Here is a 15,397-nt window from a genome sequence, read left to right on the forward strand (position 1 = left end):
CATCAGCACTACCTAGTCAGAAATGCAGAATCTCAGGTCCCACCTCAGACCTGCTGAACCTGCATTTTAATAGGCTCTCCAGGTGATTCATGTGCACATGAAAGCTGGAGAAGCATTGGGCTAGCTCACTTTGTCTGCCAAGGTCTTTAAATGTCTCTGGTCATAGCTAGTGAATAAAGTAGCCGGGTTTCCAGAGACGTCAACCCAGGCAGGGAATGCCGGGCTGCTCATTAAGACCTGCATTAGGAGGTTAGTGGTTTTAGGGCTTAGCCCCCATTATCAGAAAAGGGATACCTCTGTTTTGGCTTCCTCTAATTCCCACCCAGTCATGGCTCTGAACAACGAGCCAGCAGGCCCAGCTGCATGGGCCTGAGAAGCCAGAGGATGGCTCCTAGCCTGAAAGCCCGAGCCCCAATAAGAGGGAGATTGGCACGGCCAGGGGAATGAAACCCCATCGCCCTGGGCCCCACAGGAAGGAGAAAGATATGCTGAAGCAATGCTATGACCTTGGGGTGGTCCAGTGGGAAAGCAGCTGTGGAACCATCTTATCAACAGGCAAGGAAGTGGAGGCGCTGAAGAGGGATCTGCTCTCTGTCAGGCACACACAAGTGTTACTCTCCATAGATAGGCCGGAGACAGAATGAGCTGACCAGAGGCCACCGCATCTCCAGGCTAGATGAGGGCCCCCTAGCTGGAATTGCCTGGTCTCCCGTGCAAACCTTCTGCCCACCTTCCCCTAGCCCACGATGACTTACTTGTGATGCCTCTTTCCTTACCTAAGAATCCTATGAAATAATAGGCGTTATTTGGTTTTCCTCCTAATGCCCCTAAAGACTGTGGCATCTTAAAACACTCCTAGAGGGAAAGAGAATGCAAGATTCTCAACTCACTTGTGGACTGCTGCTCACGGATCTCCGTGCTCATATGGCGGTGTGATGGACAGGCAGCAATGGGCTCAGGAAAAGGTGCCACTTACTTTGAATGCGTCAACATAGACAGGATTGATTTGGTTTATGCCCAGGCGAAGGGGCACAATGAGCAGCAGGGGTTTCCAGGCTGGCCAGCAGGCAGAGGTGCCCTTACTCTGGTTCAAAGCATTCAGAGAGCCGGGGGGGCTCTCACCAGCTGTGTCAGCACTCAAGGGAAGGATGCAGCACATTTTTTCTAGAAACAGAAGACAAGAGAGCTGGGTAAATAAGGGGTATCCAGCCCTAGGAGATATGCCAAGGGCAAAACTCAGGGAGACCTCACATGACACCCCTGCCTGGGAGGCCCTCCCCTCTGCCACCAGGGCCCAGCTCGCCTCGCCTCCCGCGGAAGCCCAGGCCAGTCCTGCAGCCCTCACTTCTCTTCCTTCTGGCAACTGAGCACAACCTTCCCTCCAGTCAGATATTATGCACTCATTGAGAGAATCTCATTTCTCAACTAGTCTGCAAGGGCTTTGGGGACAGGGACTGTGTCTTCTGGTTTCTCTAACTCTATGGCAGGGAGCACAGGGCTGAACAAGGGTGGGGGGCCTCTACAGAAGACCTGTTGTTGCTTTAACTGATTATCCACACTTGGGGTGTCCTTCAGGGAAAGGGTCTGGTACCTCACTGAGGAGCAGCAAAGATCCTCTAATTGTTTGCTCCCTTTCAGAAAGCTGAAAGGGAAGACAAAAAAGGGTGCAGGGAGTGATTAACAAGAGTCCTGTGCTCCCCTAAGCTCCCCTACTCTGGTGGGGCAGGCCAGAGAGTGTGTGAGTGTGTGTGTGTGTGTGTGTGTGTGTGTGTGTGTGTGTCTCTCTCTCTCTCTCTCTCTACCCCGCTTTCTGAATGGTGAGGAAAAACCTCATCACCCACCACCTGGGAAGATAAACAGACCGGGGACTCACTGATATCTTCAATGACCACTGTGTTATCCATTGAAACATAAACAGCCAAGGAATTCCATTCATCAAATAAAGCAAGTTTTCTGCAAAGCAACATAAAATGAAGTCACATATGGGGAAGATGGAAATATCAGCAGGAAGCAGTATAGTCTACGCCCAGTGTTCCTGAAGTCACTGAATGCTGAGCCACAGAGAAGCTGGGGTTCAGGTCAGCTCTGACTCCTCTGACTACACTCTGGAACATTCTGTGTCTAGGGACCTTGAGAATGCCATAGTCACTGTTTCCGAACCTCTAAAAGTAGGGCCTACTTTGTGGAAAAATCTACCTCACAAAATGACGCTACTCCTGTTGGGTGAAAGAGAAAAGTTACCAGTGCAACTGCTCCCAAGAGATTTTGTTTTCTTTTCTTAAATAAAAGACATTCTGACATACTGCTTTTTTCAATAAAAGGAAACCATCACTAAAATATATATATTTGTTTAGGAGCATAGATAATACAGACAATAAGCCCCAGGAAAATCGAGAGAGAGAGAGAGGATTTCTTACACCCCTCCTCATGTGCGCTGAGAATGCTGTTAGGGAGACTTGGGCTGCAGATGGCCTTGGCGCGGAGCCTTGCTGGTCAATAGTTGAAGAGAAAGCATGCTGAATTGCATGACTTCAGAGGAGATTAGAAAGAAAACCCCTTTAAAAGAGAGATTATCTGATGTCTGAGTAAAGTACCATGCCAATTTCTCCCTTATCTTCTTCTCCTCTTGCCACTTTGAAAGAAGACATGTTTAACCTGGCTACTCTGGGATCCTTGGGTAAAGTGCACTCTCACTGGACAAAAGAAAAAACATTCTCTCCCAAACCGAAGTAGCTCCCCAGAAAAGGTTAATTACCATTACACTTTTATTTCATTCATTTTAATGTATTATCTTTCCCCAAAATAATAATAATGACATAATAATAATAATATACTGTTGTTAATGATAATAATCATGATGAATCAGAACCCACTTAAATTCTTTAAAAATGTATATCTCCATTCATTTGTTGTTGGGAACCTCAAAATTTATAAGAAAGAAGCAAATTCTGAGAAACGTCATTTAAAAACCAACTATTTCAAGCTGGGTTTGGGGCTCAGCAGAGCCATTCTAATCTTTTACACTTTCTACCCTGGGTTCCTAGAGTGTTTCCCAAAATACTGCCAGATCCTCACTCAGTAAAGTCAACGATGCCCCCAAATGCACTACAGACTAAGGCAAGAAAGTGGGCTCAGAGAGGCTGCACTGTTAGCAAGGAATAAAGCCAGGATACAGGTTTCGCTTGGGTCCCCAGGAAATCCAGACTACTCCCCTCATAAGCACATTTCCAAAGCATTCTAGTTCATTGAAGGTTGGCTAATAATCGAAACAGTGCCCCATCTGTATTTTGCATGGAGCAGGTCCTACCATCATGCTCCAGAGAGTCCAGGAAGTAAAGCAGCTACACCAAAGGAAGCCAGATGGTTTTCAGTCTTCTGATGGCTAAATCCAGCCCCAGATTCTGGCTGCCATTTTCATTCATTCATCAAGTATTTATTGAGCCCTTATGTGTGCCAGGTAGTTTCATGTGCTAGTGTTACAGTAGTGAACAAGACAAATATAATCTCTGCCTTCATGGAGTTTTCATTCGAAGATAGGTTGTCAGGAAGGAGAGTGACAACAGGTGAGGTGGCCTGCAGGTGTAGGTGCTGATGCCACTCACCTCATTCACTTCCAGAACATTGGTCCCGGCCTCTCCACCTCGCCTCTCACTGTGGAGGTGAATTCTGGGATTTAACAGAACAACTACAAAAGTACCATGCTGGGGCACCTGGAGTCTGCTAAGAGATGACAGACTGATTCCAAGACACCCTTCGGATTTGTCTCCTCCATTAAGGGATGAGTTCCTTGAGATAAGGACTGTGTCTAGTTCATTTCTGTACACCCGGCACTTAGCATAGTACGGGCACCCAGTAAATGTTGAATGAATGAATGGGTTTTTTTTATACTAGGGTGGGAGTCCATGCCTTGCCTAGCCTGGCTCAGCCTCCCCCACTTAGTATGAACCCTTTGGCTTCAAAGTGACTCTCGTGCTGCTGGCTCCCCAGCACATGAGCACCAATCTGCAGGGGAGATACTGAATGAGTTCTGAGGTGCCTCCACATATACTGGCACCAATGACTACAACTCTGATATACCAAGACAGCAGTCCACACTTACACATTTCAAAGAACTGTCTGAGCAAAATGGTACAGGTGTTTGGTGGCTTAGTGGGAGGGGTGGCTTAGTGGGATGGCAAGAATAGTTAGGTTGAGTTGGTGGAGGAGGGAGGCATAGGAGACAGCAGAATAAGGCAGATACCAGACTCTTTTACTTACTTTAACACCTGTGCAACTGTATTTGGTCCAAACCATTCGCCAATTGATTTCCCTTCTCCCACACCCATTTGTGCTGTTTTTATGTGGAAAAAAACGAACACGTTAGCAAAAGGTCTTCTGGCACACCATAAACTCCTAACTTTTTGCATAAATAAATAAGCAGATGGACAATTTAGCCGGGCCACATATAAGGCAGAGGACAGAGGAGCAGGTACAGTCATTGCCTTTGTACTGTGATGTGACCTTACCCATTTGATGGATAGAGTAGCAACAGTCTTTTCTATCTAAGAAGCACTGTAGGATCCGTTGGTATTCTTTGGGTTGTTCTTTTTGTTTCTCCCAGTTCCAGTCTTTTTAGGAAAAAAGTGAGTTAAAATCATTTTTATAACTGTTTATTACCTCTCTGCACTCTTATTGTAACTACGAGGCTAGATGGAAAACAAAGAAGCTACATCTAGAAGGCGGGAACAATCAAGTTAGAACATTCCTAAGTATCTTTAATTTTGATGACAAAGACATCTGGAAACTGATTACTTTCAAAGACTCAGTGGGTATAAAGCAAAAGCAAAACAAGAACTTGACCAAGGAATTGACTTTGCCCAAGGGCTGAAGCTAGTTAAATATTAAATGAAAACAGTGTCACAAAGGCCCTTCTGGTCAGCTACTCAGTGAACAGGAGGTCACCACAAAACCCAGCAGTAGATCCGTCTATCACCCAGATGCCAAAGTGTCTCATCTCCACGTACACAGCAACGGCTCTGGTCCATATATTTTGGCAGCATTGCCCAAAAGAGTCTCATGGGGAGAAGTGCTATTCTGACACACAACATTTCACAGGGAAATATACACAACTCACAACTAAGGAAGCTTAAAAAAAATGCATGCTGCCATTTTTACACAACCCTTTAAAAAGTCCACACTGAGCTTTGGAAAAACAAATACCTTTGCTATCAGGTGCTTAAGGTTTCCTTATGACCAAAACCAAAATAATTACATCTGTAATTGTGCCTTAGGCACAGCCCCCCAAATCCTACAGAGGCTACTTATTGCTTCTTGAGGCCAAGTGCAAAAACTCTCCATAATCGCCACTCTGGACAGGATGCACTACGCCCATTCCCTCAGCTCTAGGAACTCTGTCTAATGGGACAGATTTCTGAGGCTTAGTTTGCTTCCAAGACATAACTTTCTCTCCCAAGGTTTTAGAGAGAGTTTGAATTCACAACTGAAATACACTTGAAGCCAAAGGCCATTATCTCCAGAGTCTTCCACTCTCTTTGCTTCTAGTATTTCTGAAACCAAAGTTTTAAACTTCGTATCCAGCACAGTCTTCAGAGGGTGAACTGCATCAGGTACAGAATTGTCCAAGTTTCAGGACATCCTGATTAGCTAGCTGCTGAGGACCATTAATATTGATTAATGACAGTGATAAGTGAACACCGCACCTGGACTGTAAAATAACTGAATAGGAAACACTCCAAAATACCTCTTTACAAAATTACACCTTCTAATTCATCTTAGCTACAAGATCTATTTCCAAATTCTTCCTGCTACTTGTTTTTTTTATTAAAACAATTGAGACTGCTGACTGGGTTGTTTTTTTTTTTTTCCCAGTTTGCTTTCCACAAAATTCACTTCCAGAAGAATCATCTTGAAATGTTTTATAAATGAGAAAAAGTTAAAGAGTAAGAATGGATCTGCTCCAAGAAGTATGTGTACAGTAGAGAAATCACTGGACAAGGAGTCAGAAGACCTGCACTCTATCCCCAAATCTATGCTTTCTTGCTGTTTGACCCTGGGCAAGTCACCTTACTTCCTGAGCCTCAGTTTCCTCATCCAATAAAACAGAAAGTATGATACTACCCAGGGGAAGCAGGTACAGGATATCCTAAATCCTGAAAAGAAGGCATTAAGCCCTAAAATCTCCCCAGACCCTTCCCCAGGCCTCTCTGATACCTGCAGCAGGATGTGTCACACTGCACAGTGGGGAAAAGGGAGTGGCATTTCCACACCTGTGAAGCTCAAGGAGCAACAGCCAATGAGTTTAGCAGCCCAATCTCATCCAAGGTGTCCTTTCACTCCCTCATCCCCAAGTCAAATGGGACTTTCACCCAAGTGCTTGAACTGGCATCTAGCCAAGGTCAGCCTACAGATGCCCACAGGGAAGCACGCATATATCTCAAGAAAGCAACACTCAAGAGTTCCAACAATGATTACCGGAAGGGTCTTAATGAAGCAGCCTCCTGAGGAAGCTAATTTAAGGATTCCTTCATCATCAAATGGACATCTTCAGTGAACCCAAACCAAAATAGTGCCAAGCCCCTCATTAGGCACTTCCTTTCGGTCACTTACATCCTTCACAGGCAGATATTTTAAATGAGGTCAAGAAACAGGCTTACCACCACACCCTTCTTCCTGCTCCCTTTGTTATCTGACATGATTAAGGACTCACTTGAACAATAGTGAAGATGGAAACTCTAAATGACACCCCTGCCTCAACGTTCAATTCTGTCCCAGGAAAATAACTCTCTGGCTTGGTGAGTCACAAGGAAATTGCCGGCTGTTTCCTTCTCAGGAGAGGCTTTGTCTACTTGTCGGCCCCACCACCTGAGCTTGCAGAGAGCACTTTAGGCCCTGCAGCTCTGTTACTGAGTGTTCTTAAAGCTCAGCTCCAATGCTAAACCACCAGCAGGAAGTGCGACTGCAGAGGTTTCTGAGGCAGGTTAGAGAACAAATTTAACTCACCTCTTCCCAAGTGTCTGCAGATAAGGGCCTGAGCCAGCATCATCTGTCCACAGCGTAGCATACATCCCCAGCCAGCATCTGATGAAGGGCCCGTTCCCCCTGTGGGCAAAGTGGATGGGAATGAATATGAACTCCTTAAATTGCCCTTTCCCAAAACATCAACATATTTGGGAATCATACAAGACAGACAGACACGCATACTCTGAAAACAGAGGCAAGAGATACAGCCAGATATCAAACAGGGTTTATTATAGGGTGGAACTTTCAAAGATAATGCTGAGTTAACCAAAATGGGTTCCATAGCCAAAGACAAATAAACAAATGAACAAAACCTGCCCCTTACATTTTCTGCTTGGAGACTTCTAGGCATGCATGTAATTTTGGTAGATGACTGCCATGTATGACTACCGACACTTAGTCCATGCCATGTCACCATCTGCCTGACCAAACCTGGCTTTGCACAGCTCAATTCTCAGGTAAGCCAGTCTTACTTTAGTTAAGGAATAAATGCTACCAAAGGTAATCATCAAAATGGTCAAAGAGATCTTGAAGGCTCTTAACTGTTTTAAATATACATTATAAAGATCTGAACAGCAACAAGGACAATGTGAAATAGAGGAAAGAGTCCTAGATTAAGTGTCAGAAGACCAGTCTCTAGTTACCTAATCCAAGTCTCATCTATAGATTGGGGATAATAGCACATACCCTGCCTACTATCAGTGGATATTGTAAGAATTAAATGAGAGAATATCTGTGAAAGTGTTCTACAATCTACTCGGGATGATATAAATATTTGGTGTTATGAGTATGGGCATAATTGAAAATACTATTAATAAATTAGAAATGTACCACATCTTTAAAAGGCACAAAACCAATTAATAAATGAAATAAGACAACAGGTTCCATTTTAAGAACACTTGGTGTAATGAAAATCCCACGTATGTGGCCAGGGTGAGCTCAATATCCTTTTTCAAGGTACCCATGAAATCAGATAACTTGGATGGCAGAGGAGACATTCTGCTTTCACTGCTTTCCTTTCCCAACATGGAAGTGGAAAGATATGCTATGAGCATGATTGCACAACACTAACTTTAAAGAGGGTCCTCAACTTGTAAGACTAGTGGGCCAAGGTAGCCGCCCCTTTCCTTTTGTTGTGGGGACTGAAGGAGTTGCTACAGCAAGATAGAGAGGATTGAGCCAACTTGCGAGCTGGAAGGGGAGCCCTTTGGCTCTAGCTAATGGTTGGATTACAGGCCAGATAAGTATGGAAAAGATGCAAGGAAGCCCACATAAAGAAGAGATCATCTACTGCCAAAACATTGTCAGAGTTGAATTGCAAATGTTTTCAAGGCTTGCAAAGATCTCTTCACCCAGAGAAAGTTAACAGTTTAGAATCAGTGAGTACTAAAGATTGTTCTTTTGTTTTACTGCTCAGGTACTTCTTGTGGAGAGCAAAAAAAGTCTGTGTGGACTTCATTTTGGGCACTTATCAGAAAGGTTGACTTCACTCCAGTTACAAGGTCCAGTCCTGCATCAAAATCAGTCAGACAAGTTTCCTCTTAGGAGAACAGCTTCCACCAGTGGGTTAAGTAATCTTTTCCTACAGGGCCATGACACTAGGAACAGGCCACCTTACTTGCAAACATTTTACACATTTTCTCTAGAGGGAGCCTATTCACTTAGCTTATTGAAATGTCCTTTTTTTCTAGACAGCAGCTGGTACTCTAACAGCCTGGAATAGATAGATAGATTTCCAAGGAAATCTATCATAATTATCTCCCAGTGGTGAGATGTTTTCATTTCATAGGGAAAAAAAATCAAAGGAATTATTTTCTTTCCTTCAAGGCACAATTGTCTTTAATAATCAAGTAGTTCCACAAAGCAGTGGATTGTAACTTAATAGATATTACCCAAATGAAGAGTTTATTTGACTTTTGCCTTGAGCTCAGAAGTAAAAGAAGTAATACTATCCGGTGACTGAACACTTAGAAGTGGGCTCGAAAGTACATTGGCATTACACGTTAATATCATGGAACCATACATGATGAGGTACTTCGGCAATGAAACTTTTGGATAAACTGTAAGACTTAACTATCCCCCCTAAATCAAATTCTTTGCCATAGTGAGCTGTTAATTCTGACGTTTCTGTGAAGTCATGCTAACCATCAGGCAAGCTATCTACAAGGAAGAAAGGACAGTACAACAAATGATATACTTACCAATTGGTGAAAATTTCCTTCTGTATGTAAACCATAGACGAGCACTTATATCAGACAACAGCTTAGATTTTTCTGTAATTAAATGGGAAATCATAATTAAATCACTATATCCCATCTAAAGATACCTGCCTTTATTTCTGAGCCAGCAGCAAACTCATTTTCAGATAACCAGTCAATTCCATTGTTATGGGCCTAGGGAAATTCATAGGAAACCCAATCGCATTTTAGCCAAATAATTTCAGCATTTCCCCAAACCCATGTTTTGACCAGAGCTACTGGCTGGTACAATGATGCTGGATGGTTAGGAGATGGTTAGGATGGTTCCTGTCTCCTTCTCACTGAGCTCCACGGCCCTGGAAGGTACTAACACGGGGGTCATTGCCAAAAGACAAGGACTAGGAAAAGCAAAGACCCTGGATAACCAACTAACGAGGCAATCAGCCCCTGCCTGAATAATGACAGTTGGTTGGATCTATCATCTGTACCCACTATCCGTTATCAAAAACTAGGGGTGGGTGTGTGTGCACACATGTATGTTTAACTAAAAAGGAGATGCCACAACCAAGTAATTAAGTGTGCAAGAAATTTATCAATACTACCTAGTGCAACTAACATTTGTAATCTAAATGGATATATAACATCACAAATGCTTTTGTATCTTTTTTCACAGCATGCTTTCTTGTATTTTATGACATAAATTTACTTCGATGGCCACAAATGTGGCTTCCATGTTTCCATCTGTACCTAGATGTGGTTCTATCTCTCTTAGTCTTATCTCTCCCCCTTCTCAACAGCACATCCATATTTGTATTCTGTATAGAACTTATAACCATTGCACTTTAAAAGAAGAAAAGGAAATTCAATTTTAGCCAATAGTTTCTATTTTCTCCCCTGCCTTTCCTTTGAACAAATCAGAAAGTTGAGCTGTCTGGATTTTCCCTCCCCTTCATGTCCCCAGTGCCTAGCACATGATGGGAAGCAGATGTATAATGGTTACGACTAAGACTTCTGGAGTCATACTCTGCCTGGGTTTGAACCCTGACTCTGCTACTTACCAACTATGTGGCCCTGTCACTTAACCTCTCTGACCTTCAGTTTCCTCATCTGCAAAATGGGGAGAATAATAGTACCTACTTCATAGAGTTGTAAGCATTCAACAAGATAATACATGGAAAGTGCTTAGACGGTACAGTACACAGTAAGCCTGCAATAAATGTTAGCTGTTATTATATACCCCTCCTCTCAAATGCTCACACCACTCACTCCTTCCTCTGATATTCTCTACACCTTCCAGTTTGCCTATATGAAAGGCTGGGGGAAGTTGTATGGACATTTTAACATTAATTTCATTTTGAAAGGCATTTCCCAACTTAACATTTGAATATGGGTATATTTGGCAACCTGGGGATTCCTGTTGTCATGGAATGCAGAACTAGAAGAGATCATCTCCAGTCTCCCTCATTTCAGTACTGGTGAAGAGAGTTAAGATCCAGACAGAGAAAGTGACCTATCCAAGGTAGGAGAAGAGTCTGAATACAGAAAGTCTCCTCATTGTTACCCTGGGCTTTCTCCACTGTTCAGGATTCGCCAATCAAAATGATGAAGCCAGACTCAGGAAGAGCTAGAAGCTGCTAACTTCCTCTCCTGCCTTTTGATCAGCTTCTTCCCATCCCTCCCTCCATGCTAGGGCCTCCAAAGAGGGCCTCTCCTCAGACAGATACAAAAATCCGAGCTGCCTCTCTCCAAGCTCAGGCTTTATCCAGGTGCTGGGTCATTAGCAGTTTCAGGTTAAAAGGTCTTTCCCAGTCCATAAGAATGTAGGGGTATGGAAGAAAAATTCAAGCCTCCTTCCCATCTAGCTGCAGTGGCTAAAAGTTCTATACAAAATCAGAATAAACTGAGTGCCTCAGTCAGCAAAAGATCTAAAACTATAAGACTTCTCAGTGTCTGATATTGTTTCTGACAGCCATGGGCTGTCTAGAAGTCCCCTGGGTGGCAGTGTTTTTAATCTAGACAGAAAAGGACATGTGAGCAATGAGAAGAATGTAGCCCAGTCATCAAAGACTAGATACTGGTTAGTGATAGTAGGAGTGGGTACATGTTTTTTAAATCTCGGGGCTTATAGAATGCAGGGATTCTCCTTTAAGGAAAAGAATAAAAATATACAACTTTTTCAAATTGTAAAAATACCTATGACCACATGAACACGCTGCTAGGGCTTTTCAGGGCCTTGGAAGGGACCTGTGCAAGCAAGGGGCCCCAAAGCTTAAACTCCTTTGGCTGTAAAGTAAATCCACCTAGGAGTAGCATTGACAGTTATCAAGGTAACGCTCTGCCAACTCAAGGAGGCAAAAAGGACAGGACCTTAACCTCAGGCACACAGTTCATTTAGGTTTTCACAGACAAACACTAGCAAACCTTACCCGTTTTAAGGAGATGCTGTTTCCCCAAGATCCATACCAGCTCATCAGTATCCGGAAATTCTTCTAGGTAGTCAGTGAAAATAGTAATCTGGTTTTCATACTTGGATAAAACTGAAAGAAAAGGAAAGAAACTTAAACAAAATGTAATCGAGGGGCTTGCTCCTGTGGTTTACTGATTATTACCTTTGTCCTGAAGGTGTAAGGCCATCGGCTTGAATCTAATGGAAGCAAATCCTTGTCCTTGAGGAACAAAGACACAAAGCCTCAAGATCCTTTAGTAGAGGGATTTCCTCTTGACCACCTATTTTGACCTTCCCCTTCTCTGGTCCCATTTGGCACCATCTCTGAATAATTATTCAGTCACAGTTGTTTCAAAACCTTTTTTCATAGGGTCTTCTTCATAAATGGCCACTTGCCTACCTTCTCCTAGTGTGAGTGTATCGAGGTGCTACAATAATACTTGTATACCTAACTCTTGCCCACATCACAGGGAAATTTGTGAGATTTCCAGTGGCCAGTGGCTTGGAAGGGGCTACGACAAGCCGGAAAGATTATACAACTGTGAAAATGTAATATTTTAGCTGGAAGACCAGATGTTTTAACGGTACTTTTATTTGTCATTTTACTCACATATGACTTCTGCAAAGAAGGATCTCGATGTTGACGATAATTATAACTTGTTTTTGGAATTCACAAATGACTATGGTTATCTCTCAAGGTAAAGTAACCAAACAAAATATAATTAAATCTCTTACGTTCACAGGCCAGACTCTCAGAACTTATGACCATGTAATGTGGGATGAGTTAAAATTCACTTTTGTACCACCTGTGGAGGAAGGGTCTGCTAAAAGAGTCAAGATGACTTATGAAGGGGTCCTATCTCAAAAGTTCCATTTAAGTAATTTTCTGAGAGAAATAATACTGTAGGTAATAAATAAGTTTCCAAGCCAACCCACAAAAACCTATTTTAACTGGTAACAAGAAAAATCAAATTGAAAGTATATTTCAGGGCCGGCCCTGTGGCTTAGCGGTTAAGTACGCGTGCTCCACTGCTGACGGCCCGGGTTCAGATCCCGGGTGCACACCGACGCACCCTTCTCTGGCCATGCTGAGGCCGCATCCCACATACAGCAACTAGAAGGATGTGCAGCTATGACATACAACTATCTACTGGGGCTTTGGGGGAAAAATAAATAAACAAATAAAATTTTAAAAAAGTATATTTCATAGTTTATGGTGCCATTTCTATGAGAACCATATTTCAAGTTCAAACTAAGACACCCAACACACACTTCCTCTCAACTCTTGGAGGCTCCCCATCCCCTATGCAGAGGGGAGCTCAGAGAGAGTAGGGGCCCTTTTGTGCAGCTACGAGTAGCGAGTAGCGGCAGGGACTCTCCCACAGCAGTCCCTAAGAGCCCCAGGGGAATAGTTTCCTGTAAAAATGGCATTGTGGGATATGTTTAACTCACTTGAAAGGACAGATTGTGTTCTTTTGGCTTTCTTTTCTAGGGTAGGAGCTTGCTGTTTTCATAGAAATAAATGTTCCTAAATATAAATGAGTCATATCTGATCATGAAAACAGGTTCACCTGCTTAAAATACTTGTTGGAGGTTGAAGCTATTTAGATAACTTGTACAAATTGAACTTATAATTTGTTTGAAGTTATAATTTTAGAAACAGTTACCCAGGGATATTGCCTTTCCTGAAACATATTACAGAAGTTCAATCTTTCAGCGATTTAGGTAGCCTTTCTCCTCAAGATGTTTTAATCATTAAGGTTATAATCTCGGCAGTATTTCAAACCTAAAGAAGTTAGAAATGAGACAGCCATTTCGTTCCCCAGTGAAAACTCATCACTGCCGAATCTGCCAGGGAGCCTGTGCCGTCTGAGCCTTTCTGCCACTGGCCTCAGCCCCTGGCCCATGCCCAGGAAATACCAGGCTAAAAATGATCACCCAGGTCAGGCCATCTCCAGGAGGTGGTGGACTGAGGTGGTGTAAATCACAGGTTAAAATGAACATCCAGTGTAGACGAGAAAAAGAAGTCAGAAAACAAGTAGCTTGAGAGGAGTGTGGGAAAGGGGCAGCCTCTCTGGCATTCCCCTACTAGGGGTGAGGAAAGGTGGCATTGGATGAATGTACAGCATGTATGCATATAAGCCTTGGGTCTTTTTTTAGTACTGGCCGAAAAAAAACATTTCTCTATTGCCAACCCTGTCTCAGTGAGTCATTGCCCCGCAATCTGGTCAAATTAGTACAGTCCCTTAAAGCCTGTGAGAACTACGCTGCTTCATTTAGGATGGCTCTGACCAAAATGGTAGCCAAAGAATTTTCCTCTTGTTCTTCAGCCCCTCTCCGGCCAGCAAGAAGTTCATTACAGTCTCTATTCTTCCTGATTCTCCTCTTGGAAGATAGACTCCCAGAATGCAGTGTGTCAGGCCATAGCCAGCACGAGTCGAAGCTACATGGATGAAACAAATGAAAGCCAGAACAGAAGATGAGATTAACAGAAGCAAAGAGCAGTAACATGGGGAGAGTGTATACAAAGGGGTCTGGGAAGCAAAGAGGAATAGGTCTTCCACAAGAATTCAGAGAGATGAAGAAGCAATGCGGGACGTGGTTGAGGTGCAGAAGTGAAATCGCATTTCCAACAGAATCATTTCTAACAGCAATCCTTTTACAAAATTTTTGGATTAACTACTTTTGTCTTGCCTTAAAATTAACAAATCAAACATCAGCCCCATATCAGTTCCCTTTCAGCCTGTTTAAAGAGATAAAGACCATATAGGCAGAGCAACAAATACTGTAGCTTGGTAGACCAAGAATCAGCTTCTACAAGGTCTGATGGACAAGGAACTTCACCCTGGTCCATTTTACTTTAATAATAATTATTGCACTGAAGTCTCTGCTGGGTTAGCTTAGTGGTCAGCTAATAATTGAACAAAGATTTCCTTAAACTCCTGTAACCAAAAAAGTCTCCCAGTCTTGGCCAAAGGGCTCTGTGTACATGTTGGGGCATGCCTGCAACACTCAGCCAGGCAGTTGATAACTCTGCCTTAGTCTTCCCTTTCTGCTTGTGCAGAGCTCAAGATCAGCCAAAGTCGGAGCTTAGGGCCTTCTCAAGTCTTTCCTGGGAATTCACACAGCCCTAAGCATGCACATGGCCTTTTAGATCCCCAGGAATATGCCCGAACTTTTCAAAGCCCCAGTGGACATGTTATTCCTCAGCTTTTCCTTTTAAGTTTTCTGGTTATCTACTGCCTTAGGCAGCCATGAAGTTAATCGATTCTCTCTGATGGTTTTCAAAAACTCTCAGGGAAAGGCTTTCTGCAGCTCTAAGTCAGGGCAAATAAATAGAGTCTTGCAGGTGGGGTCTTCTGGGGAATCACCAGACAGATCAAATAATGACAATTCTCTAGAAATGAGGCTTTATAGGAGCTCCCACCCCATTCTGTGTCCTCCAGTGGCTGCCAAACTGCTGGCTTTTCCTGTGATTGTAGGCTGTGGATTCTCAAGGCTACTGCAAGGGATGCGGAGGGCAAGTGAAAACGCCACAAAGTTCACTATTCTTACCAAAATGCAGCTGGTTTTCATGAATAAATACTTCCCAGATTGTCGCAAGCCTTTGGTTAATTTCCAGAGTTCTGAAAAAGTTGATTCTGACCATTTTTGCCAGTTTTCTCATTGCTATTATGGATAAAATTTTCAGAGGTGCTCACTCTGCCATTTTTGCTGTCTTACTTTAAAAATACGC

At 43.2% G+C, this 15,397-nt stretch overlaps 1 protein-coding gene across 3 annotated transcripts in view; it reads right to left on the reverse strand.

Moving 5' to 3' along the window:
* The window catches only part of ATG4A (autophagy related 4A cysteine peptidase), a 52,217-nt gene that overhangs the window by 7,702 nt on the left and 29,118 nt on the right, over positions 1-15,397 (reverse strand). For 2 of the 3 annotated variants that reach the window (XM_004440469.3, XM_087426933.1), the window contains exons 2-9: positions 11,642-11,752; positions 9,219-9,290; positions 7,000-7,098; positions 4,506-4,607; positions 4,258-4,330; positions 1,874-1,953; positions 977-1,164; positions 777-855 (exon numbers count right to left, since the gene is read on the reverse strand). In XM_004440469.3, coding sequence (XP_004440526.3) covers positions 777-855; positions 977-1,164; positions 1,874-1,953; positions 4,258-4,330; positions 4,506-4,607; positions 7,000-7,098; positions 9,219-9,290; positions 11,642-11,752 — 804 coding nt within the window. The remainder of the gene's footprint in view (positions 1-776; positions 856-976; positions 1,165-1,873; positions 1,954-4,257; positions 4,331-4,505; positions 4,608-6,999; positions 7,099-9,218; positions 9,291-11,641; positions 11,753-15,397) is intronic. The other variant, XM_087426934.1, reaches the window with a different exon arrangement.

This window comes from Ceratotherium simum, chromosome X, assembly GCF_057802395.1.
Source record: "Ceratotherium simum simum isolate JZ-2026a chromosome X, ASM5780239v1, whole genome shotgun sequence".
Classification (NCBI taxonomy): Eukaryota; Metazoa; Chordata; class Mammalia; order Perissodactyla; family Rhinocerotidae; genus Ceratotherium; species Ceratotherium simum.